This window comes from Gymnodraco acuticeps, unplaced genomic scaffold (genome assembly GCF_902827175.1).
Source record: "Gymnodraco acuticeps unplaced genomic scaffold, fGymAcu1.1, whole genome shotgun sequence".
NCBI lineage: Eukaryota > Metazoa > Chordata > Actinopteri > Perciformes > Bathydraconidae > Gymnodraco > Gymnodraco acuticeps.
In genome coordinates this window covers 2,528,022-2,555,034 of record NW_022990398.1, presented here as the reverse complement: position 1 = coordinate 2,555,034, position 27,013 = coordinate 2,528,022, and the positions used below count along the sequence as shown (strand labels likewise).

Below are 27,013 nucleotides of genomic sequence, written 5' to 3'. Positions count from 1 at the left end.
GTTGACAGTTTTGGGCTACATTTGAAGGATTTTAGACATTTTATTGTTATTCCTTAACATTAGTTAAACGTGTGGACTCCTGTTTAAAACAGCTGTACTGGATGTCAGGATTTAAATGTTGGAATCGAACCAGTGCGATTTTTTTAGGCTGATACCAATATCAATATTCTAGTCTTAAAAAGGTTAAATGAACATTTTTTATAACAATCTGTTAAATGTGTTGTTTTAAAAAACAAAAGTCATTGAATTGATCAAGTAAAAAAAAAGTAGAAAACTCTAAATGCTATAGTGAGTTGTAGTGGTCATATACAGTACTATAATACCCTGTGAGGTTTTCATACACGTAATGGAATAATTCAAACTTTTCATTTCGGTATCGGGTAGTAAAAAGATGCAATTAAAGGTTTTAGATTGAAAAAAAACATTGTTTGTTTCTGTTTTGTTTCTTATTTTAGTATACTCAATGCAACACAGCAAAGCTACAGAAGTATTGTATGACCTCAGCATGGTGCAGTGTTTCTTTAATTGTTCAAAATGACAACAGCTAGTTAAATGTTTTCATTTGATTCTGAAAGGTTTATGTTGGAATTGTCCTTACATATTACAGAGATGTAAATACACACAGGTTAGCATCCAAACAGAGGAAAAACCTGCCGACAGATCCAAGAAAATCCACTTAGTTTTACTATTTTATTACAAATGTACAGCTTATGAGTTTCCATTACGATTGACCTTTTTAAGTCATTGTTTTCTCTACTTTATACAGTTGTGTACGTCATCTGTTAAAACATAACTCTCCCGTCACCCATCTCCCAAAGCGTAGAGTTGTAAAGAAAAACAGGGACATGAACAGTACACCCCATAGTGCACTGCCAATGCTTGAGTATGAGAAGTGTGTGTGTGTGTGTGTTCAACTCACTGTAGTTTTAATGTTAGTACTTTGTAGAAGGCTTGGTCCAACTGATAAGTTGAGGGTGTGTGTTTAATGACATGATGAAGGTGTATAAAAGCATGTTGGGCTTGATCTGACGGAAGCCTTTAACATTCATACTAGAGGCACCCTACGTAGTGTGGACTATCTCCGGGAAGGACTAGGCCATGTGCGTTGTAGACCCTCCTCCCGACATTTTGAGATGACTGTAGTGCTAAGCCCAAGTGTGCTTCAGACCTTTCCTGTTTCCCATCCTCAATCAAACCCTGCATCCTGCACCTAATGTACTTGACCTAAAACCTCTGGGAGAGTGCAGTACATAGTGCAGATCCTACTTCACCCAGATGGAGTTTGAAAATAGTACAATATAATGAGATATCGTCTAAATTCAACTCTTCTCCCTGTGGATTCTAGTAGGATCATAATATGTACAATATATCTACATAAGGGGGTAATACCACAGCGTAACCATACTCACAATAATTAAAAATCTACAAGTATATCTGTGAGGACTGAAGGGCTGAGTGAAAATGTGGAGAACAGATCCCGTAGCCTGAAGCCCACTCGGGGAAAGAAATAGACATAAATATCTCGCAGACATAACCCTAACATATAGCTTAATATAAAATATAGCATGAAAATATATGTTCATATATAAGGCTCTAATCTAAAACTTGGGCAATCATGATTGAAGGGACGAGCGTTTTTGCTGACCCCCTTGCGTGCGTTTGTGTGTGTGTGGAAGTATTAGTGTTGTTTCAGCTGTCAGTAACTCAACAGGAGATGATGATAATGTCCCAAGGCATTCAATATCAAACGATGATACATTTCACGAGTCTTCTGGACATGATTTGCTTTGACAGGGAACAGAACAAACAACCCATCCTCCCCTAAGGAGACGTGAGTGCAACTGTCTGAGAGGAACACTGACAGCCAAGTAATTAAAAGAGGGGGAGAAACATGGATAAAGTGGACAGAGAAGTGCTGTAGGTTGTCTAGCATCAGTCTCTCAAAGTGTTAGGGGCTAATTAAGGTCTAATTGCTTCTTGCTAAATTGGCAGCAATACAAGAAAAAAACAATATGAGATGCAACTACTGTTTGAAGGATGAGGTCAATGTTGCAGGTAGGAACATGTAATGTGCAGAGGCCTTCTGAAGCCTGTTTATATAATATACCAACACAAGAACAACTGACAGTTAAGGCCACAAACACTTTGAGAAACCGGTGACAATGTAATTGGAGAAGGATGAATCCAAACGAGAAGAGGGCCTGAATCTTTTGTTACAGATGTGACCAGATGTGTTCGCACATTACAATACGCTTCAGTCCGACAGTAGGCTAACTTTTTGAAAAAAAACGAAACAAATGAAAAAACATTTTTGTTCCCAATGCTGTGTCCCATTAGCAAAGTTAAGAGACATAAAAAGTGACAACTTCTGTGGCCCGGATCAGCAGGCCCCGACAGAGGATACAATGGAAAACTGAATGTAAGCTTGAATGGGCTTGCCAGGCAGGAAAGTGTAAATAAGCATAATGCAAGGCAAAGTACAACATGCATATTTAAGGGGGTTAAATCCATTGCAAGTGAGCGTATATTCTCAAATGACAAATGAAATGTTAACTAGATATGGTGCTTTTCACAGGACTACTTAAAGCAACACACCAATATGTGGATCAACTGATGTGACTGATTTGCCATGCATGCAAGCAATGGCTGCTACAGGCACCCAGGAGCACACCCAATACTTATTATACTGCTTGGCACATCGAAAGTGAATTTGGGATGAGATGATTCCACTGGCTCTGATAAATGAGGAGAATTAGAACACAAGTCATGCCCAAACTGAGGATACACGAGAAGAGTTTTGATCCAGGTCCTGACGTAATGCACCAAGGGGCTTTTGGTCTGACAGAAAATCCAAACCGAAAACAAATCTCCCCGAACTGTCTCCCAGAAAATGAGTGCTTGACAAATGTCGAGGACACAGGTTACTTCTTCGTGTGTAAGTGTGTGAGCATGTGACCAGCTGAGCACATACTCCCGCCCGCCTCCCTATCCCACTAAATGAGAATCATATTTGAGACAATAAAATACATAAACAGTTAAATCAAAATGACAGTCAGTAAAAATATCAATACAAAAAGAAACGATAGGCATAGATAATCAACAACAATAAGTCACAATTATTCCAGTGTAAGTGTTTTGTTTTTGTTTGTGTAAGTCAGTTATTTTTGTCCTTAGTGGTGCAGACCAAACCCATCTGCGTATTCAAAAGAAATAAAGAAAAAGAAGAGAGGAAAGAAATGAAAACATGCCAGGTCATGCTGTGTACCACCGACAACAGGCGGCGAAGAAAAACTGGAGCCCCCTGAAAATGTAACCCAGGAGGAAGCAGAGAGAGCCTGGGTGGGGTAGGGTGGAGCTGGGTGGGTCCCAGGGGTCCTTCACATCCTGTCTTGGATGAAGAAGGAGGCAGAGGGTGTGTCTGGTAGGAGAGTGAGGTAGAGGAAGGTACGTCTCCGCAGGACGGAGAGGAGGAGATGGTGTGTAGAAGGTCGTGGTTGGTGCGTCTACTTCCTGTCTCTCGCACTTCCTCACTCAGAGGGAGGGGTGATGGCTGACAGGTGAGAATAAATAAAGCGGTAACATCTCCGGATCCAGTTCTCTGTACATCGTCACCATTGTATTTCACATCACAGTGGTTTATGTCAACTGTTTACTCAGGTTGCAGCAGGCTGTAGCTCCCAGGTTGGATCCTTCCCTACTTTCTCCACTTCTCTTTAGTGTTTCTACTAAACATTCAGCACTCTTCCATCTTCTTCGCTATCATTCTCCCGATCGCTCCCCCTCCCTGGTCCTCCATAGCCCACCCATGCATCGACCCGTCCTCTCTCCCTCTTCATTTTTCCATGCATTTGTCGGGTCACTGTTTCTTCTCACGGGTGGTGATGGTGACCAGTTGCTTGGCAGCCTTGGCGATGTCGTAAGCGCACTGGATGACCTGCTGAGTGAGGAGCTGGTAGTCCACCGCGGGGCCCCCGGGCTCTGAGGGCCCCGCCTTACGGCACTCCACCTGCAACCGCGAGGCACTGGAAGCCAACAGGCGGAGGGAGCTGTGGACCGCATCCAACGCAGGGCGCTACGGAAGAAATGAATCAAAACTCAACTCACAGAGCAAGGATGATAAAGATGGATAATAACAAAAAGAGACGCACAAAGGGAGATGTGAGAATAAAGTATCTGCGACTTACTCTAGGGAAGAGTGAGGCCATCTCAGTGACAGCAGAGTGGATCTTCTCGGAACATGGAACAAAGCTAAAGACGAGACACATTTGTTAACTCATTCACATTATAGAACAAAAACAAAAAAGCAACAATCATCGAGTAACCAAATCATTATTATTGTGCAGTTAAAACTAGTGGTCAGCAATCCTGATATGAACCTGATATGAAGCCTGATATGATATTAAGCCTGTTCCACCATTTGTGAGCCAAGATAGTGGCTAATAAAGGTATTCTGATTCTGATTGATAAAACAAGGTAGTCTCTTACTAAATGCTGCTTTAAGACATTTGAATACACTTCTAATGTACGACCCCATCACGAGTGCAAACCCCTCAACATGCCTGGATGATGGTCTTTAGACATCAACAACTGCATTCACCTGGTGTTAATAAGTGTGTTGGGTACAGTATAAGACCCTTTGAACTAGTGATGTGGATATTCAACAACTACAGGGCTCCCATAAGATAGCATTGAAAAGTCTTCACTTTGTGTTGTACTGTATTAATGAAAGACTGAGCAAATGAATGAGCAAGTTTATCATCAGTGACTTCTACAACTTTCGTTTGCACTGTAGCAATGGCCAGAACGTAGCACTAATGGCATTCACAGGATAAGGAAACAACATGTAATTATAAAATAAAGGTCTCTATTTCAAAATAAAAGGAATCTGAACATGAAGAATTCTAAACAAAATGTGTAAGAAAAACATTTAGAAAAGAGTTCTGGCGCTAGATGTTCCTGTAACTTTGTAATGCTTATCTAATGAAGAGGACCACTAGGATACAAGAAGTATTGTAAAGCAGACTAAATGTGTTAGTGTCACTTGGCTCCGTCAGTGGGTCGTCTGCCACCTACCTGTCGTGTTTGAACTCCTGCGCAGCCCTGAGCAGCTCCTGGATGTTCTTGGTCACCTGCTCAGTCTTCATAATGACATCCTCCGTGCAGGGCAGGGTGGGGTCCGGCTCCACTGCGTCTCCCCCTCCTCCCTCCTCAGAGTCCTCACTGCTGCGGCCCATACTGACAGGAGAACACACATACATTCATACACTTTAATCATCACCTTGGATTACTGAGAGAGCGGAGAGGCACAGAGGACTTTAATGAGAAATCAAGAGTTCACATCTTTAGAGAGTGCATGTTTATTTCTCATTAACAACTTGGGAAAAGATCATAAAGCCCTTATCGGTGTGGAACCCATTTAAAGCCCTACAGAGTAACGGCCCGTCCACACACAGGCATGAAAAAAATCTTTCAAAGCTTCGCCCATTCACTTGAATGGGGTGACGTAGAAGATTTTAAATCTTCGCCGAACTGCATTGTGGGGAGCGGAGCATGGCTTTGCAAGCATCGTGAGCATCAAAAGTTGAGCAATGTTCAACTTTTGATGCTCCCGATGCTTTCGAAGCTGGCATCAGCCAATCAAATCCCGTTTATGCAAATCCCGCCAGTACAAGCGCTAGCCAATCAAACCGCGTGCAAGCTGGGAGAGCCAGACCGCAGTTCATTTCCTCATATTCCAAACGAGAAATTACGGTAGCAAATCACCCGGTTCTTTACGACCAGAACTATTTACCGGGATACAAACCGGAGGAACCAGGCATGGAGGGAGGTGGCAGAGACAGTGGGTGAAACTGGTAGGTTTTCGCCTGTTTGGGGATTTTATATCCACTTCGTTTTAACATTGCTATTGCTTTGTATGTCGGGGGCGGGAGATTCATGTGATTGGTTGTTGGTCGCGTTGCTCGCAAAAAATCGCCAAGCTTCAGACACGCCCATGCTTGTATGTGGACGGGCCGTAAGAAAACAAAAAAAAGCAGCAAATAGAGCAAACCAAAATATCCATATAAAAACATTGTAACGGTAAATGAATGACAACATCTTTGTCGAACACTGATATTTACATTAGCTAAATGTTAAGGGCTTTAAATGATTAATAGTACCAATTATATCCCATGACTTACAACTTTTGACTTGATCTCAGATCTGATTTTATTGTGGGTAAATATATTTCAGAATAATTGTTTCTGCCTTTGGAATACATTTCCTAAATATGAGAAGGATATACTTTGTCTCCGATACTGGCAATGGGAATAGCATTTCCCCAAAAGATTAGGAAACACACGTATCCTTGTGAGTACAATGAGTTGCAGAGAGCCTGACCTTAGCGAGAGGTCGTATGTGTGTGTGTTGTCATAGTCGCTGTCAGTGCCGCTGCCATGCTTCTCTCCTCTGGGGACCTTCGAGAGGGAAACAAAGCAACAACACGCATCATCAGGACAATTATCACCTTTCTCAACAAAGCTCCTGTGGAGCTGAACGACACTCCCTCCCACAAAAACACTAAATTGCGCAGATTTGAAAACTCTCATCACTCATTTTTCGTTGTTTGCTCCTCTGAAAAATGTAAATAATTAAGGTTTGTTTACACTTGAAGCTTGCATTGGATGACGAGCCATTTGCATTATAAGTGGGACACTACTTATTTAATTTATTTAATTTAAATCCACTTGCAAAAATGGGGATCAATAAAAGTGGAAGGTGGACAAATATATTTAAAGACAACAACTACAAACAGTAAGGCCTCACCATGTATCTGCCCATCTCTGTAGAAAGATGCTGGACCCCATACATCCCGGTACCCCCTGTACTGCCCTTCCGTGCCTGTGAAAAGGGGGAACACAAGGATGGGGAAAGGAAGAGAGAGATGGAGGGATAAGGACAGGAGGAGAAAGAAAGATGTGTGGACAAGGAGGTGGAGAGGGGGATGACAGATTAGCAGACAGAGATGGATGAAGAAATAGGAAAAAAAGAGTGTGGGGACAGAGAGAAGAGATGTTTTTATAAACAGCAGATAAACAAGATGAATGAGCCGGTGAGAGCAGCGGCAGATCAACTCGGCAGCTCACCCATCATCCCATCAAGACTGCATGCCTCTATAGTTATCTAACACTGGAATACAGAGAACACTGTCAACTAAACTAAGTGGTGGGGAACGGCTATACATCACACAGAGCATCCAAGAAGGACTACACACATACTCTAGTGTTGATCTCCAGTATTAGAAAGCATAATAAGCAGAAGTGGTGCATAGCTGCGTGTGAGGGGATCCTACAGTTGATGAAATGGCAAACAATGCAATGACAGACAGAATGCTTACATCCAGAGGATGCACGGCTGCACTGCAGTGAGCAAGGGACAGACGGGTGAAGAGACAGACAGACAGAAAGAAAACAGACAAACAGGTAAATCTTTGTGTACGGAGATGGGGAATTGGACACCAATCCATGGAGGTCTCCATAGAAAGGTTGACAGTAGTGGTGACGAGTGGATACAGGATAAAGTGAAAGATATCAAAAGGACATCTAGCTGCCTGCCGTATTACCACCTTTACTGGAAAACAGAGCAAACATATTCTTTCATTTGTGCGCGTGTGTGCACTTGCATATGTGAGTGATCAAAGCAAGTCCTAATCTAAGCAGCTGTCCAGAAGCAGGAGAGCTAACTGGGAGGTCAGAAGGGTGAAAATGTAAAGGTCAGGCCATAGCAGAGAAATCAGAGGCGTGGCAAGACATCCAAACAAACAACACAATCCCTATTTTCCATTGTTCTCCTTCACGTCACACTTGTGCACTTCCTCTTTATGGTAGGGCTGGGGGATATGGAGAAATTAAATGTCATGATACCAAATAGCGTAGGAGTGACTATTGGTGATTTCAAAATATATTTACAAAATTCAATTTTTTATAAACAATCATCAGTCATGAGGATATATGAGTAAGAGGGTAAAGGCAAATAATATGACAGCCTTAACTGGAAATTACTTTTGCCATAAAGATAATGCGATACATGACATTTTAGGAGCTATAGTCTCATGTAAACATTGTTATAATATTCATATATGTCCCAGCCCTACTGTATGGTGCTGTAAATCATAGGTTCATGTCTTGTTGTTTAAAGACAAATCAGTGGTGTATTTCCAAATGTAAATGGGGGTGATGCACAAGTGGACTTTTAGAAGAGAAGGATCGGGAACTGAGATGCAGGGAGAGACAACGTCAGAGGGAAATAGAGAGTCAGGATTGGACTATCGCCCATCAATCAGGCCAGAGAGAGCCAATCAGGGCCACCAGAAGGAAGGTGGGAAGTAGAAAGGGGGGCCGGGAAGTTCTAACTTACGCTGTATGTGTTGAGTGGCTGCAGGCGGGCTGCCAGGGAGTCCAGGACTGGGGGGCCATGGGCCATGGGGCCGGGGGCCGCCCCTGGCTCGTACATTGAGTAGGCCTGGCGGTCCCTTCGGTGGGGATGGGAGTGGGGGGCAGCGGAGGAGGGCACAGTGAGCCCCGGAGGATCTGCTCCTGTCCCAAACCCACTCAGGCCCCCTACACCTCCTCTCATACCACCCCCTTGCCAATAGCCACCTCCCCCCCCCCCCTCCTCCTCCTCCTCCTCCGCCAGGCCCTCCTACCCCATGGCCAGCTGCCCCCCCAGCCTGCTGGCCCCCCCGCAGCGCACTGTTGTCTGTCTGCATCCGTGTGATCTACAGGAGAGGAGGAAGGGAGCAAGGAGGGATGAGAGGATGGAGGGAGGGACATGGGGAGGTTGAAGGGAAGGGAGGGGGATGTCAACTGAATGTTCAAAGACAAGCATCCACAATCACAGTCAGGTACAGTAAAAAGCACACAAGCTCATACATAGTAACTCATATTAGTACTGGGGAGGGAGGGAATATGTATTACAGACACTTGAATTGTTACATGTCGAGGCAGGGATTAGGCATTGGGAATGGGGAGGGAGGGGGCACACCTGAATATACACACTGATAGTTGTTAAGGGTCAATGAGGGGAAATTGGGGCGCACTTACACTGAGGTACTGTTCATTAGCATCTAAATTTGACCACATTATTTGTTATCTGCAGTTTGTGTGCTTCGATGCTTCACTAGATCCTCAGTCAAGTGACAAAAATAAACACACGAATGAATCATGGGTCACATAAGCTGGCACTCGCAGCCACTAATGAATACAATGAGCTACTGATGATGACTCAGGGAACCAAATGAAGCGACATTGAACCGCAAATGAACGCTATTCAGTGAAAATGGTCTAATCTAAAAGTGAGAATGAGCGTGAATATTTGTAGCACTCTTACTCCACATAACAATGACGTCAGCTCTAGTAAATAACACTGAAAGGTGTAACCAAACACATCTTCCATCGACAATGATGAAGGAAAAGGACACCCTGTCAGGAAAAACACATCAGCTTACAAAGATAATAAAATATTCAATTGTCTCTACATCAGGGGTGTCAAACTCAAGGCCCGGGGGCCAAATCCGGCCCACGACTTCATTTTATGTGGCCCCATAAGAGCTTGCAAAGAATATAATATGTTTATTATACGGTTACATGCTACTTTACAGAAGCACGTTGCCCATAAACTACATGTCCCACAATGCATCTCAAATTTGACTTTTTTTCTCAGAATTTCACATTTTTCTCAGAATTTCACATTTTTCTCAGAATTTCACTTTTTTTCCTCAGAATTATTTTTTTTTTTTTTTAATGTTACTTTTTCCCCCCAAAATGTCACCTTTTTTTGCCTTCCAGAATTTGGCTTTTCTTTTTAAATCATTTTGTGACATTCTCACTGAAGAGACTTGCAATTATTTGCCCAAGACTTCTGCTTTCAGACGTAGTTAATTATGAAGTTATTACCCTATCCGATAATAATCCAAGAGGCAATAATGTAATATAATACATTATATATATTAAATATTTGTATATTTATATAGTTTTAAAGTTACAACCGGCCCTTTGAGTGCAACCATAATGCTGATGTGGCCCGTGATGAAATTGAGTTTGACACCCCTGCTCTACATCATCCTGGCTTCCTGTCTGAATCAACCCTCCCTTCTCATTTCGCCAACATGTGACTTGATCTTGTGTGTTCTCAGCCGACCTCCCCTATTTCTAGTTATTATCCTGTATCTGATTTTGTAATCCAACTTCAAATAGGTTCTAAGTGTTCACCTTTCTAAGAAACAATGACATCTTCTGCCAGTTAGTGCTTCATCCCATCTCTGTTCCCTGTATCCTGTCCTCCACTGTTATTAAATATACAAATGCAAAATAAGCTAAACTGACCTTATCTACTTTCTCTTTTGCTCTTCTGCATAGAACAACTGTCTAACCTTATGAGTGTGATTGGTCTGACATGCTCCCTACCTCCTTCTGGAGCCGCCGCAGCTCCTCGCTCAGGTTGTTGTTGACCTTCATCAGCTGCTGCACCTTGGCTTCTGAGGAGGCCAGAGCCTTCTTCACCTCCAGGTACTCCTGCAGAGTGATGGGCCCGTCTGACAGGTCTGAGGAGTCCATGCTCTGCATTGAGAGGACAGACAGGCAGGCGGACAGACGGGTAGAAAGAATAAAAGAAACACAGACAGGTGGACAGAGAAGCACAGACAAAGTGAGGACACTGACGTCATGACAGCTATTGAAGTGTATATTTGAACAAATGTATGTAACTCTTTGTGGAGGCTGACATCCTTCTATGTTATATAAAGAATGTCATTTAGAGCAGGGGTAATGGGAATGAATCAGCGGCTTTTCAGCTGAATAAAACACTGCTTACAACAGTGTGCGAGAAAGAGGGCTGGCCTGCAGCTGCTAACACACATTTAGACAGAAGAGCCTCAGTTCTTATTCTCAATGCACCATGTGCCCCCCCCCCACTTCCTGTGAACACATTTCCATACCACTCCTTAAAGTGAACAATATAAAACATATTTTGGTTGCATCCACCTCCTATCGATTCATTTCTGTGTTTCCATTATGCCTCAACTTACTTCTTTAGATAACACTATGTATGATTGGTGACAATGACATTTAATACCATCACATAATGAATGCATATTTTTGGAGACGGGAGTGAAACCTCTGACTTGCGGTTCTTCCCAACGATCTAAGCAAGTCCACGAAAAGTAGATAGTTATTGGTTTATCTGTTTTCATTTCTACCACTCCCACTCTGCACCATTTCCCTCTTTCTCTCCCTCAACCTCCTCCTTCCTTTCCTCTCACTACACAGTACTCTCCCTCTCTGTGAGAACAATGCTTCTCTGACATGGACCCAGAATAGCTGATGATGTCACACAGGAGCTATGTGGCAGCTCTGACTGTAGCCACTCCCTGCAAAGCATGCTGGGACAAGCAGTCATAAAGAGAACAGCTTGGCTAGCTGATGGAACTACTTTTTATGGTTTAAATGAGAGAAACTGACTACATTATTGTCTAAAAACACTAGCACAGAGTTGCAGATGTTACCTTGAATAGTGTGATGCATTTGATCAAAGCTAGATAGTAAGCGCACATGTGGCAGGACACATCGTTCATTGGTTTTCCAAAATAAATAGTGTGTGTTCAAGTACCATACCTTTGCACGGTTGCTGCGTTGTGTGTTGTTGTTGTTCTGGGCGGTCAGCTCGCTGTCGGTGTCTTCATCAGAGGCTACGCTGTCGTAGTCATGCTGGTCATCATCAATGCCCAGATCCAATGTGTCTGACAAAGGAAGATTGCACACGTCTCAATATACAGTGTATCAGCTCCCCCCCCCCCCTTAGGGATGCTCAGTCTGATTAGGTTGCTGACGGATTGCAACCAGCTCTATATACGACTTGTTTCCTTGTTAGTTTCACATTAGAATCAATTGTTAGAGTTAGGAGAGGCAAGTTTCTGTACAGAGGAAAACGTAGAGCCTGGTCTGGCTCAAATGTAACCCATTAACAATAAATCCTAAAGAAACCACCATTCTTTCCTTCAGCCTTTCTCAGTAGTTGGACTGGTGCCCGTTTGCCAAGTAGCTGCTTGCAGAGATCATCACTTTTTCAAGTGATGTGCTTTTTGCTGTTCCAAAAAAAAAGCTATTTGCCTTTTTGTATTTAGCCCTAATCTGTCTTTTCCCAGTGCCTTACCAGTAGGGCTGCTGAGACCTTTTCCCTGCTGTCTCCTTTTGGCGTCACTCAGGATGTCGATGATGAGCGTAGCAAACTCCCGAGCGTTGAAACGGGCGAGCTTCTGACGGCCCTGAGAGGAGAATGAGTCAAATATTAACACTTAGGTCATAATATACACATACTGGCATGCCTGTCTGAATATGTCTTAAAGTTGTATCATCAGTTGCGTTGAATACAGATACAATCCAGCCCACAGTCAGCGGTTCAATGCCTTTGTGACTGCTGTGGTCAACGGCCATGTGCTGTGGAAAAACACAGTCATACTCAACACTCGCAACACACACACAGATACACACCATCACAAGTGTGCTCACACGTACACAAATCATGAGGAAAGAAACATTAAACCATGCAATTACACAAGCATGCTGGCATCCATTTAAGAGAATAAAAGGATCACTTTCGAATGAAGTGTTAAACCAGAACTATTACCCATGGCGATCCGGCATTCCTAACGTATAATTAGTTGTGCTGGAAGACAACTGGAGGTAAAAAGTTGAACTCTGAATGCGTTTGAGTGTGTTTTTCTTCCGTCTCCCACCATAAATAGACAGCAGTTACTGACCACAGTGAACTGACCAATCAGGGCAGAGTAAATCAGGTTATGCAGGCGTGTTTTTGTGTGTGTTTGCTCGAGTTTAAAAGTAAATGTTTACACTAATAAGCCACACAGATGAGGAACGGGGGAAGAGGACAGAGGGGAGGTGCAGCACACACACACACACACACACACACACACACACACACACACACACACACACACACACACACACACACACACACACACACACACACACACACACTACACACACACACACACACACACACACACACACACACACACACACACACACACACACACACACACACACACACCACACACACACACACACACACACCACACACACACACACACACACACACACCACACACACACACCACACACACACACACACACACACACACACACACACACACACACACACACACACACACACACACACACACACACACCACACACACACACACACACACACACACACACACACACACACACACACACACACACACACACACACACACACACACACACACACACACACAGCTGAAGAACATCCCTCGTCAATTTCACACTCCCTTTCAGCTTTTCCCAAAAACACATACACTGGCTTACTGTCTAGGCTCCATATTTTCCTCTCTGCTTTTCTCAGTTTTCAATTGAAACCTACATTTCAATTAGAATGCATGTATTTCTTTGTATCAGCTAATACACAAGCACAAGAGTATATACATGCTGTCTGTATTAGAGGTGTGTGTTTGAGTGTGTGTGTTTACCTGGTTGCGTGTGGCAGAGTATTCAGGGTTGACAGGAAGAAAGGGCACCGCGCTGCGTTCTGTTACCAGAGTGCTGTGGTTCTGGGTCGTGAGCCACACTAGAGACACAAATATAAAGCAAAAAATAAGTCTTTGTGAGTGAGTGTGTGTTTAACATTGAATATAGGCAGTCAGCCAGTCCATCCACCCACACATGCATACAGACATAAACAGAGCAGTCAAATAATACTGTAGGTCCTAAAACTGAAGTTCTGCCCCTATAATCCAGCGTAGTGCTTTGAGCGCTCCCCTTGTGTGTGTGTGTGTGTGTGTGTGTGTGTGTGTGTGTGTGTGTGTGTGTGTGTGTGTGTGTGTGTGTGTGTGTGTGTGTGTGTGTGTGTGTGTGTGTGTGTGTGTGTGTGTGTGTGTGTGTGTGTGTGTGTGTGTGTGTGTCTTAGTATCCTTGCCACTTACCTGCGGTGCTTCTGTTAGAAAGCACAATTTGACTGCTACTGCAGGAAAGGGAGAGAAGAAACGCAAAAAGAGAAGGAGACAGAGCGAGAAAGAGCCAAGGAGGAGAGAGAGTGAGGAAGTGCCTCAGAAATTCTTCAGTCTCTCCTCCTCCTCCTTCCTCACTCCATTTGGCCTTTCTCTTTCACAGTCATTTTCCTTTTCTTCTCACTCTGTCCTTCAAATTCACTCGCTGTTCCTATCAACATCTATTTTCTCTTCCTACTTTTCTCTTTTATGTCAATGACGTCTTGTGTATGTCTTTCATATTGCTTTTGACATCTAGTTTTCACAGGAGTCAAAACAAAGAACCGGTAGTGTGAGGAGGAAGGAGATGAGACTCACCTGCATCATTTTCTCTGCGATCCACCTCGTCATATACGTCCATCGCTAGCTCCTCAAACAGCCGATTGTTGAGCTGTTGGACACAAACAAATTGACTCATCCCAAATGTATTTTGAAGAAAACATGAAATAAGAACCTGATTTACAGCAATCTGGGCTGCAAACTTAAGATTTGACTTGGCATGCTATCTTTTTTTCAGCAAGTTATTTGCAATGGTTTGTTACTTCAGTCACTTAAATGTTGATAAGCAATCATTACACTTAGTTTTGGAATTGAAAGCATTCTTTGGCGCTGAACAGATGTCCCTGGAGTGGACGCACATTAAATTTGCCAAGTAACAGAACATCTGAATGTTATGCCAAGAAACTTTAAACCAAGTATTTCCCTTTTTACATAACACAAGAAGACTAGCTTTCTGTTATTAAAAGCTACAGCCTTGGCTTTGGTAATTCTAGTCCTGGGCTGCAGTCGAATAGTCCAAAAATCAGCTCCTATCGTCTATTCCTATCGTCTATTCCAGTGGTCACCAACCTTTTTAAGCCCAAGATCACCGACCTCGGCCTAGGTGAAAGGCGAGATCTAACTATTGCAGAATTGAGTGAAAAAGACGGCCCAGGCAGTGCTTCCAATTTGAGGCCTTTTATATAGGCTAATTGCATCTGAATTACTGTTACTCCATAATCAGCTCACGGCATATAGGCAGGGGTAAAGTGCTATTTTTTATGAGTGGGAGGCGGACTTCACCTCCTCTAGGGGGGTCCTCACCTCCTCTAGTGGGGTCCTCACCTCCTCTAGTGGGGTCCGGGGGGGATGTTCCCCCGGGAAGATTTTTTTTAAATATTGAAGTTGAAAGCATCAATCTGGTGCACTTTGAGAGCAACATGAAGAGATCTATGATACCTCTCTCAGCACCCATTTGAACTGTAAACAGATTTTCTTTTTCTTTATGGATATTTTACAAATCACTCCCCTTTTAAACTGTATTCTTGTTTTACTGCCATATAGTATTTCATACCTGTTTTTCATATTTTCTTTCTTTTGTTACTTTTTTTTAACGGTCCGCGATTTACCCGCACCACACTCGCGATCGACTGGTTGGCGACCACTGGTCTATTCCTATCGTCTATCCCTTGACCTCTGAGTGAAACGTCACGGGGTTAAGGGATAGTGGATAGGAGAATTCAAAAGGACTTAGGAGAAGGGACTGCGGTGCTTTGAAAATCCGACTGCACTTTCACTATGCGACGTGTTTATGATGCGCGAGCGGACGTCATTAATGTGAGTCTGCTGCTGCGGGGAAACTACAGTTTTATATCCAGCGGACTACAACATGGATGTATAATAAGAACGGCGGACTACTGTATATACGCATGTAGAACACTTTAATAAAAAAGGGAAGTGAAACTTATGCTTGTCACCCTCCGGTCCACACGTATTAATCCACATGAATCCCAATACGTATGATTGTATTTATTTTAAGATCTTTTCATACAAACGTATTTATTATAAACGTGTTAGTCCTTAACATCTATCACTGTGTATATCACAATTATTAAAACATCTTTTAAAAGTTTAAGAAACCCCACACAGCTGACTGAGCAGAGTAAAACACTATGAAATGTTGACTTCATTTGATCATTTCAGTAAAAAAGTAACGTTCATATTTCTCCTTTTGATTATTATAGTGATGAACGTTCAAAACAAAGCACTTTGGCAACTTACCACATATGTTTTAAAATGCTTAATAAGCACCGTAACTTTCATGATATCATTTCTCAGTCATAATCGGTTGTTTCCGTGAACGGCCGAATGTTGTGCGATGGCGAATGTTGTGCGATGGCAAATGCTGCGGCCGCAAGGCATTGTGGGACAGCAATTGCTCCTTTTCTTTCGTAAAGGGAGGTCCAGTGTTGCCTAAGCTAAGGAGGTTCTAAAGGAAGTTTGAAACCTCCTTTCCTATCAAAATTCGAACGGCACTTATCATGGCTGCCACTGAGGGACTTCCAGGTCATTTCACTCCGTTAGGAAGGTTCCTGAGCTAAATGGACTATTCGACTGCAGCCATTACTAAGAGTTGTAATGTGAATTTACATTTAGCCATGATTTGAATCTCACAATTCAATCCAACTCACCGCTTGGAGCTTCTTCTTGGCAGCCTTTGCCAATTCTGAGAGGTCCAAACTAAAAAACACAGAGACAAACAGTCAGACAGGTACCACAAAGATGAGGTGGAATAAAGAGACGGAGGCAGAGGGAGGTAGGGAGACGTGGATATGGAGAGAGGAGCAAGAGGTGAGAAGGGGGAGGGGGATCTGATAAAAGGGGAGACAGGGAGAGGGAGGGTACATATTAGATGGGGTGCTTTAGGGGGTCAGATCGAAGGAGCTTAATGTTATTGGGATTGCCTTTTGAAGCCAGATTGGAAACAATTAGCCAAAGTGTCATTTTCTAAATACATGTTGATGTAGCCTGTCAAATATGTAAGACTATAATGATGTAGCATAACATAGATGGAACATTTAAAATAATTATAACTGTCTGACATTTCACTTTAGCTAGCTTATTTTAGGACAAACGCTGGTTATTTGTGGGCCCTTTTTGACTATTTTCTAACAGCATCTACTCTTCAGAATTGGCTTGTAAATCTATTATTTCTTGTGATAAAACATACAAACATAACATATGTAACAATTACTGTGAAACCACTGAAGAAGAGATTGAAGCTCATTGATGTATACAGCAGTGAAATCTTCGAAAGATACAATAGCAGACATAGGGGATTGAATGAAGGAAGAGATTCTGGAAAAAAGGAACAAGGAAAGTAAAGATACCTCTGTGTCGGGCACTTAGGACGAGCTCTGGCTCCACCAAGCGCAGCGAAATGGAGAAAACAGAAGAGGAGTGAGAAAAAAAGGAAGAAACAGACAGAAAGAAGGGTAGAGAAGCCACATCAAAACAGCTTTAATTGTTAATATCAAGAAGGACCATTTACCACAACCGAACAGATGCAAGTGGAGTTAGATGGCAGCTGAGAAGACTTACTTAACCCTTAGATGCACGAGAGACTGGACCCTACTCTTCCATAAGTGGGTCAAAAAGGACCCGGATTAGAATAATATGTGTTTTTATGCCATTTTTGTTATTTTGGTTCAGAAAAATCACTTGTATAATATTTAGTATTATATTTTGGCCACACTAGAAATATTTTATATTTAATTTTTCACTATTTATAATTTTGACATTTTTTGACATTTTGAAAAAAAAACGAAATTCCATTTTTGACCCACTTATGGAAGCTTGGGGTAGTAATACAAAAACTACAATTTCTTAAAATGTACATTTGAAATTTGAATGGCATGATATCCAAAACATGTTTTTTGAGGAATAGCTGGAATATGAAATGATAAAAAAATGTAATTACAAAGATACTCTAAGAAAACCAGCTCACCGGGTCAAAAAATACCCACTTATGGAACTTGGGGTGGTAATACAAAAACTACAATTTCTTAAAATGTATCAAATGTAAATGTATCATTTGAATGGCATGATATCCAAAACATGTTTTTTGAGGAGTAGCTGGAATATGAAATGATAAAAAAATGTAATTACAAAGATACTCTAAGAAAACCACCTCACCGGGTCAAAAAAAGAGTATTTTTGAAGCTACTGCTCCGACTCAACTGAGAAAACCCAGCGCTCATCAAATATGTGGAAGAAGCAGTGCTACACAACTTGATTCATTACAACCTGACTGTGCACTTCTTGATGCTAATCAAACCTGCAGTTTCTGTTTAATAAACAGAGCACACCCCAAGTATCTAAATCATTTCAGGTACATGTAATGGCTTGGATCGACAATAGCAATAAACCGTCTGCTTTCATAGGGATGCCAGAGACCTCCTTTAATTAACTACTTATTTAGTAAGGGTTTCATATATTATGGTGACACCCTCTGGTCAGAATACTAAACTGCAGGAGTTTTAATTCATGAATGAATTAATCCACGCCAGGAAGACAGTGAAAAGAAGCAGTGTGGGCAAGGTAGCTGCAAAGTTCAAGAAAAATATCAAAGATACTTCATGCAATCAAAGCACACCGTGCAGGCAAATGCAAAGCACTCAGAATCACATTGATACAAAACAATAATGTTAGGGCAGCACAATATGGAATAAATAACTAATTGCCATTTTTTTTACTGATACTGCGACTGCTTTGTGATACACGGTAATGAAGGAATTGATCTTTTTTTTTTATCACAATTCGCATGGTCATAGAAAAGAATATCAAAATCATCACGGTGGGTTGTAAAAGGGGATCTGTTCCAAACATATGTTTTGTTAAGTCTGTAGAATACCACTGATAGGTTGGGATATTTCTGCAGACCCACAGTACTTCAGTCAGAGTGACATTTGAATATTTTACAAGTCCATATTAGGGCTGCTCGATTATGGCAAAAATCATAATCTCGATTATTTGTGTCAACAATTGATATCACGATTATTAAAAACGATTATCCATTTACTATGAAAACATCCATTTATTGAAAAAAAAAAATGAACAGTATGTTTTTAACAGTTGATTACTCTGAACTTTAAGTATAATTTAACTGAAAAACCAATAAAAAAAAATAAATAAATACAAAAAAATAAATACAAAAATAATCGTTTTATTTCGATTACGTTGTTTTTGTAATCGTTGCAAGCCAAAATAGTAATTGTGATTCAAATACGATTAATTGAGCAGCCCTAGTCCATATTGTGATTTCAATATAATTTACAATTAATTGTGCAGACCCAAACAATGTCATGGTCCATACCTGTCTGCCATCTGTGGAATTATATAATGGCCATTCTTGTGATCTGTGGGGAAAAGAGAGGAGAGTAGAGGAAACGTTATAATTTGGTAAAAACAACCACTTTTTTTAAATTGAGGTTAGCTATGCATAAGGGCCTTTAATGAAACACAAACGTGTGCAGTGTGTTACCTGGGCGCCGCCCACAGAGGTAGAAGGCTAGTCTGTCCGTCAGTTCGTACTGACACTCCACCAGCCGCTCTGCTAGCTCTATATGGCCCGCCTGCCTGGAACACAGACAAAAACAATTCTACATTATTGTTTCTGCTTTTCCTCCAACTCGTATACAATGTAGTATATGTTTTGGCTTGAATGCAAACTGTGTTGAGGTGTGTTCCCACTCATTTGTACCTTGCGTAGTCCATAGGTGTGCGTCCGTTGATGTCCGGTGCTCCGGGGTCGGCCCCGTACACCACCAGCAGCTCCGCCTGCAGGATCTGGCCTGCCTTGGCTGCCACATGGAGCGGGGTAGTGCCTTTCTCCTGTAGTTAGACACACACACAGAGTCAGGAGGGCTGGCAGAGAGGGAGTTACAGAACATCATGGCTAATTACTAGATAGAGTGAGTCAGCAAGTAGTTTTTTTCCTGACCGGGTGGAAGAAGTTGGCCTGAGCGCCGAGGGACAGGAGCCGAAGACACGTCTCTAAACTCCCCGTCCTCACACTTGAGTGAAGTTGCTAATAACAAAAAGATAGAGAGAGAGGAGAGATAAACAAAGAGCGTCGGAGTGGAAAGATTAAACATCATGAAGCCCAGTGGAGCTCTACAGCATTATTACGATTAGGCCATTATTACATCCTGCTGTCTCATTCACTTCCTGCCAGGTTTTACAGTGTGCACGAGTGTGTGTGTGTGTGTGTTTGTGTGTGTATATAATGTATTGTTTTATATATGGGTTCTCCCACTGCATTCTATAAATATAACATCCTTTGTGCTTACCTATGCAGTTCAGCATTATGATAATGTCCCTACAGGCTAATTAAGCTGAATCCTCAACCCCTCTGCAGTGAAGTACTGAGCACTCACTTTACTGAGGTCCTTGGTCGTGACGCCATCATCATCGCGGCAGGGCAGCTTGTGCACAAAGGCAAGCATCTGGTATTTGGCTCTGATGAACTCTGACTTAGTGGGACTGCACATGAGGAAAAGGAAATATGGTTTAAAAAAGAGAAAAATAAGAACTTTATTAATCCCTATTCAGGAATATGATATTCTCACTGTTGTTTTTTCATGACACAAACAGGCCAGAAATAAACAACCATTCGGAAAAACAATGCCCATTTGCTGTCAAAATGTTTAAACATATCACAGTCTGAGCTATCGCTTTTGTAAAACAGTCATCCAGTTTGGCATTGTGCGTATGGACACATTCCAATTGAGTTGTTCTTTGTTAATAAATAATAATGTTTACAATAAATAGGCCCTCCTGGGCTGGCTGCCAGGCCGTTTCCGTTTCCTTTATTAAAGTAGGGTACAGCAGCATAAAAGCAATGCAATAAGTAGTATCTATTCAGTACATGTTAAGAGATTGTGCACAATATGCTTCCAGACATTAGTGAAATTGCACATCCATTTTCTGCAGGTCTAATTCTTGACCTCCACTCTCATAGCCACATTTCAACCCAGGAGAAGCATAACAAACCTACAATGACAAATCCTATCGCGTATTTAGGTATACTAAAAACCTGAAGACATATCATCAGGAAGAGAATCCAGGACTGTTTTGAATGCATTAAGAGAAGCGTTGTGCAAACAATTATCGCAAACACCAATTAAGTCGAGAAAGAGGCAGCCGTCCTGCAGCAGAGACAATAACTTCCCCAAGGTTTTTTTGTGTGTATTTTGAGCCTTTAGGGTAGTATACTTACTGGACTTTGTCCTGGGGGTTGGGTTTCCTACGACCACTCTGTACCTGAGCAGGGTCCAGCAGACTGTGTTCCCATATTGAGTTGGCCCCATTACTGGCTAAGGTCTGAACCATCTGAAACACACAAATGAAGAAGTGACTCAGTGATGATTCACCACAGCATAAGACCAATATATACACATATAATATTCTTGCAATCCAATTCCCAAAATGTTACCCTTTTTTTACACAGATGGAAAACCTGCTGGAATGGATTTGCTTCCTTAGTGCTGAGTCAGGTTTCTGTAATAGTCCTAACCTTTGGAGGTATGTACTCTGGGCCTCACGGACTCATTTGCTTTTACTGAATTACCCTTTCCATCAATCTTCTTTCACAGCCTTACCTGCAGTAGTGCGGGAGGCCATCCGCTGTGCCTCAGGTGCTTCACTATGGAGATATGGCGGCCTAAGCTGCGGTGGACTGAACAGCATTCATCACAGATCAGGACGCCTCGGTTAATACTGGTCCAGCCCGGGTCTGACAGGCAAACAGAGAGATATGAATGTTATTGCAAGCTTTATAGACCTGTGTGATGCTAAGACATTTCAGCATTGTAGGAAGTCTTCAGTTCTTCAACACAAAATGTTATCTAGTCTAGGCTGCATTGCATACAATAAAATCCTCAATGTATAAGGAGTATACGATGGGAGCCCTTAACTATAGTTTATAACCACAGGATACTGTGGTGCATTTTTGCTCCACCTACACTGCCCACGTTCCATTCAAGGTCAAGTCAAATACATGCTCCATTTAGTCCTTGTTTCTCATTCAAGGTCAAGTCAAACATAGTTATTTTAGTCGTCCTTCCTCTAACCTGCAATAAGAAGTGTTGAATTAAAGGCAAAATGTTAAGCACAGTGATCCAATTAAGTCTTTTAAATGTCATAAATGAATGTGCAATATATACACACCATAATATTTATAGGGAACAAAAAAGCAAGCTGGCATTTCAGTAGAGGACAAGCATCTTTGTAATTAGTCAAACAGCTGGGTTGGCAATGGTGTTGTAATTGAGAGAACAAATCAAATGTTGCAAAAGCAGTCATTCGCTGTATTTAGAGATCAACATTCATATATCAAGATGATTATAAGAAGAAAATAAAGGCTGAATATCTATATTTGTTACAGTTGGAAGATGCTATGTGGAAGTACCAAATACCTGGATCATACACACACTGAATGTTTAATAGACAGGGTGGTACTTTATCTCCTTTTAGCCTAGTACACTCTACTAGTTGTTGCTCACTACTGAACCAATGCTTGCACAGACCCCGGCTGCCCGGCTTACCAATGTAGGGCTCAACTGATCTGATAACAATGACCTAAACCTAGTCACCCTACTGGTGTACAAAGTGCAGAACACAATGTGGAGGAAGTAGGGCTGAAGGTCAAAGACAAATCAAGGTCAGGTAAGACACGTCTTGTATTTTTAACAAATTATTTATCCTGGTGATTAGGGCTGCATTATTAATTAAAAGATTTTCAGAATTGCAAAAATTGACTTTTTAGATACACATCTCTCTTTTTTTAAAGTCCCACCACGATCCTTTAAATATATGTGTCAATGTTAATGACAATAATTATGCAAAAATGATCAATTACTCCAATATCGTTAATCACATCGCACATGCAATATCAGACCCCAACATTTCAGTCATAAGCATATTGGTATAACACAGTGGTGCCTCACTGGCTGCGCCAAAGGTCAGATCACCTAGGTTTCCACAGGAGTCTGAGGTTTCCATAATAACATTTGGTATTTGTTTTAGTTTGTTCAGTGTAATATTGAAGTGGCGTGCATAATGCCAAGAGGAGAATGATTTTCTCTACTAAAGACGTTGATTGTGAATGAGGTGAGGAAGGGAGGGGAAGCAGTTGAGGCCAATGCCAGTCTACAGACACTGGCAGCCTTGTCATAGAGTCATTCTGGGTCATGTTTATGTCATCAGGATGCTGACGTGATGAGCCACTCAAAAACAATACAGTCTGCAATATCAAATCAAATGTATGCACACTTGCATGCACATGATGCATTCACGTAGACACACATCTACTAGGCTATCTGTATTAGTCACTCTCAGGCCAGATACAACAGTCTGGGCTTAAGGTATTAATGGAGCTAAAATAGTCCATCATCAGATAAACTGACATGCTATAAATCTGTTTGCCTGCAGACAAATTATCAGCAAATTCAAAATGGCTTTCATAAGAGCTACGGCCTAGTTTAGAACAGTAGCCTGTAGGCTATAAAAGGCATGACTGTAGCAATTTCATTCTTTAATCTGTGTAATAAATATAAAAACACCCACAGGTTACACTATCTGTTTGGCTCAAGGGAGCCATGAGGCTACAACATCATGCTATCAAATCTGAATAGACCATAACGGCCCGTCCACACAGCGGCGTGCGTTGAAGCTTGCAGGCGGGCGTGTCTGACACTCGACCAACAACCAATCACATGAATCTCCCGCCCCTGACACACAAGCAGCGGTTTGATTGGCTAGAGCTTGTACTGGCATATGATTCGATTGGCTGACGCTTTTACCGAGGCTTCAAAAGTTGAACATTGCTCAACTTTTGCAGCGAGCCACGCCAGCAAAGCTCCACGTCGCTTCCCACAATGCAGTTCGGCAAAAAGTGACGTCACCCCATTCAAAGTGAACGGTGAAGCTTTCAACGCACGCCGCTGTGTGGACGGGCCGTTAAAGGAATAGCCAAATCTACATCTTAAATGTGCCTTAACACAAGTTTGCCATATTTATATTTTTGTAATTGTCACTTAAGTCGGTTTAAACTTGTATTACAATGAGTATAAAGTATGGAAAACTGTTGCTGGATAAACACTAACTGTTGCTTGCATTTACTGTTAAGTTTTTAGACCAAAACAAAGAGTACAGGTTAATTCATATTTCACACTGATAACTCGAATTAAACATCCAGGAGCATCATAGGTCAACTTGTTGGTCCAAGTCACTCCTTGGTTGATTGCAATTTATACTTAGTTTTTATTTCCTCAAAGGTTTGCTTTTTAAACTTGACCAAACATCGGAAGGAATTGGACGCCACTATCAAACTGCTCTAAACGCTTACACAATACCACATTTTTTATGGATCTGTGCTCAATAAAAAGTTTACTATCATGACAACATGATTCATTGTTGCTATAATCCGTGCAGATTGCCATGGCATGACATAAAGCCTCCTGAGGCTTGGCTTGGACAGTGAGGATCAGTTATCCTTTCAAGCTATGCCATTGAGTTATCCCTTAGTATGACACAAAGCTGGGTTGTAGGGAGGTGTCCTGTCACCCGTGGCTAGGTCAGCACTTTGCAGAACGCACTGCGTGTGTGTGCATGTCGTCATAAGGAGGGGCTATATGTGAATAGCAGCAGTAGAAGAAATGTAAAGCTAGAAACAGGTAGCATACACCAACAGAAAAAAGCTCACCACAATTATGAAACATTTGAAAGGAAATACATGTCAAGAGACAACCCCTACAAGATACACACAAATCTCTGCCTACAGGGTTTATTTGGCAGGGACCTCACACATTAGACTGTTTGTATATTGCAATAGCGTTTAAAAAAAAGTGTTGAACTGTGGTTGGTTAGCGCTGGTCAGTTTGAGGCAGGAAATGCACTTGATGAGGCAGGAGGGAAGACAGCAGGGGGTTAAGTATATGGTAGTGGCAGGAAAAAGGTTCATGTTGTAAAACAGAGGCTTGGTGTAGTCAGATTTGGAGCAGTGAGAAAAGTAAGTGAGTGAGTACAACATACTTACAGTGAGTAAGGCCCTAAAGCTTATGACAGTTTTACACACACTGCTATCAGGGGGGAGCAGCTGTGAAGAGGGCAGTTGTTGTAATGCATGTACACATGACTGAATGCAAGCAACTCACACACAAATAATGAAGTGCTTCAAACTAGGCATGAGGGCATGTGAGGCTACATTTGCCAGCTAGAGGCAACGGAGGGGAAACCGATATCATCTCTACGCAATATGGGGGCAAAGGAGTAAAGAAAACCTACAAATACAGTGGTTAAACATGTTATACAGTAACATATACACAACATATTAATTAGTTTCAAAAATAATTATAATATTCCAATTCACGTTGAATTCAATGGAGTTTCCTCCTGTTGCGTTAAATTCCCCCTTCGTTAGTGAAAATGTTAGTTGTAAACTGAAAGGAGAATAAACATTGTACAACCAAATTAATTAATATAAAATAACGTTACATTAAACACGTTCACTTAAGTATGTATGTTTTTCAGGGCTTTTCAGCAGTCTACGTCAACTATGAATAACGAATGTCAGATTCCGTCAAAAGGAATAGATGTGTGTGAAGCGTTAGCAATAACTTGCCGTTTAGCCAAAGTTAGCTAGACTAGCTAGCTAAGCTAGCAACTGTAGCTAGGTACACCCTCTAAAAAACACCAAAGACAAGGACCAAAAATAACAAAGTGGTTTTGAAATGTAGTAATGATAATGTGTGGTTCTATTCCGGGGGTATACAAAATGCTTTGTAGAAGTCTGCAGCACATTGATTGAAAATAGCCTGCTCGTTAGCAAGGCTAAGCTAACGCTTTTAGAAGTCTGTCCCGGTCACAAAAATCAAAACAAACGTCTGTTCAAGCAGGAAGGCTTCATAAACCGGACACTCAGATCTTCCACTGCAGCAAACAAACTGGTAGCTTTGCATATGGTCTTGGTCAAATCAATATAGATATTTAGCTTCTCAATGAACGCTGAGCCACTATTAGCCAAAGATGTTCCCATTGTGACAACACGCCTATTTTCACTGTTTATTTTGGGCCTAAGCGACTCCCGAAAGCCCTAGCCGCTTTCCTGCTCCGCGGACCCGCTGACAGTGACAGCAGCTTCGGCCCTGTTGTCCCATCATATCGCCCTCCCGACGTATTGTTCCACATATGTTAGTGGTCTAGTTTTTATTTATTTCCCCCCTTCTTACCTGGCGCACTGCAGTCGGCGCAGACTTCTGTCCTTTGTAGCTTTCTTGACATCTTGAAAATCGCTGAAAATCAGAGGTGGATACTGGCGATGATGTGGATGTTCGCCCGTACTCCCCCGAGCTACCGACCGACGTCTGCCGTCAACCGATGCGGCCCCTGAATCCCCGGAAGCCGGGTGATGTGATCGGTTTTCCCGGCCAGCTGACAGTTGGATTTCCCGTTTGTTCCTGCGGTCTCTTCGCCCACGTCCACTTCTGAACTCAAATCTGGAGCTAAATTATGCAAACATATTTAATATGGCTGTTCGTATGAAGCTCATATCGGAATATTTACTAAATATGTTCGTTGCATTGCCTGCAACTCACCGGGAGACGGCAGCTCTCTACCTGTCAGTTTCCGCACACACACACACTACAGCAGCAGCCTACCTATGGAAGGGGCTGGGGAGGGGAGAGGGCAAGATCATCCTGTCATTATGTTAAGGTGAGATGCATTTCACACAAAGATGATCAAAAAAGAGTATGCATTTAAATGTTTTTTAATGTATGTGTTTACATTTTAACCCTAATATAGCTGAGTTGTGTTTTAATGTAGCCTATGTATCAGGCATATATTTATATAGACTTTATTGTCTTATTGGTTCATATTTACTGAATTTTGGATCTGCATTAGCCTTTTTCCACAAAGAAGCAAATAATCACAATGTGAAAGTATCTGATCCCTTTTGAAACCTTATAACTGACATTTCCCTTGAACAAAACATGTATTGATTGTATTATTTCACAAAAAAGGATAAGCTCATTTGTGGATTTGGTAGCTACCAGATAAAAAAATATATTCAGTATGAATATGTAGACCATTTTTATTTTATTTGTTGTACCAT

General features: G+C 41.8%; 1 protein-coding gene across 1 annotated transcript; it reads right to left on the bottom strand.

The window, feature by feature from the left end:
* Nucleotides 1-671: 671 nt before the first annotated feature.
* git1 (G protein-coupled receptor kinase interacting ArfGAP 1) lies at nt 672-26,546 on the bottom strand. The gene is given in 22 exon segments (XM_034224778.1): nt 672-4,072; nt 4,185-4,248; nt 5,074-5,235; nt 6,379-6,455; nt 6,805-6,879; nt 8,395-8,661; nt 8,663-8,755; nt 10,443-10,595; nt 11,649-11,773; nt 12,187-12,298; nt 13,564-13,661; nt 14,398-14,470; nt 16,530-16,578; nt 17,229-17,255; nt 19,214-19,256; nt 19,382-19,476; nt 19,601-19,731; nt 19,841-19,927; nt 20,277-20,382; nt 21,119-21,231; nt 21,501-21,634; nt 26,130-26,546. Coding segments are annotated over 22 exon segments (2,352 nt in total). The 5' UTR covers nt 26,182-26,546; the 3' UTR covers nt 672-3,856.
* Nucleotides 26,547-27,013: the final 467 nt, after the last annotated feature.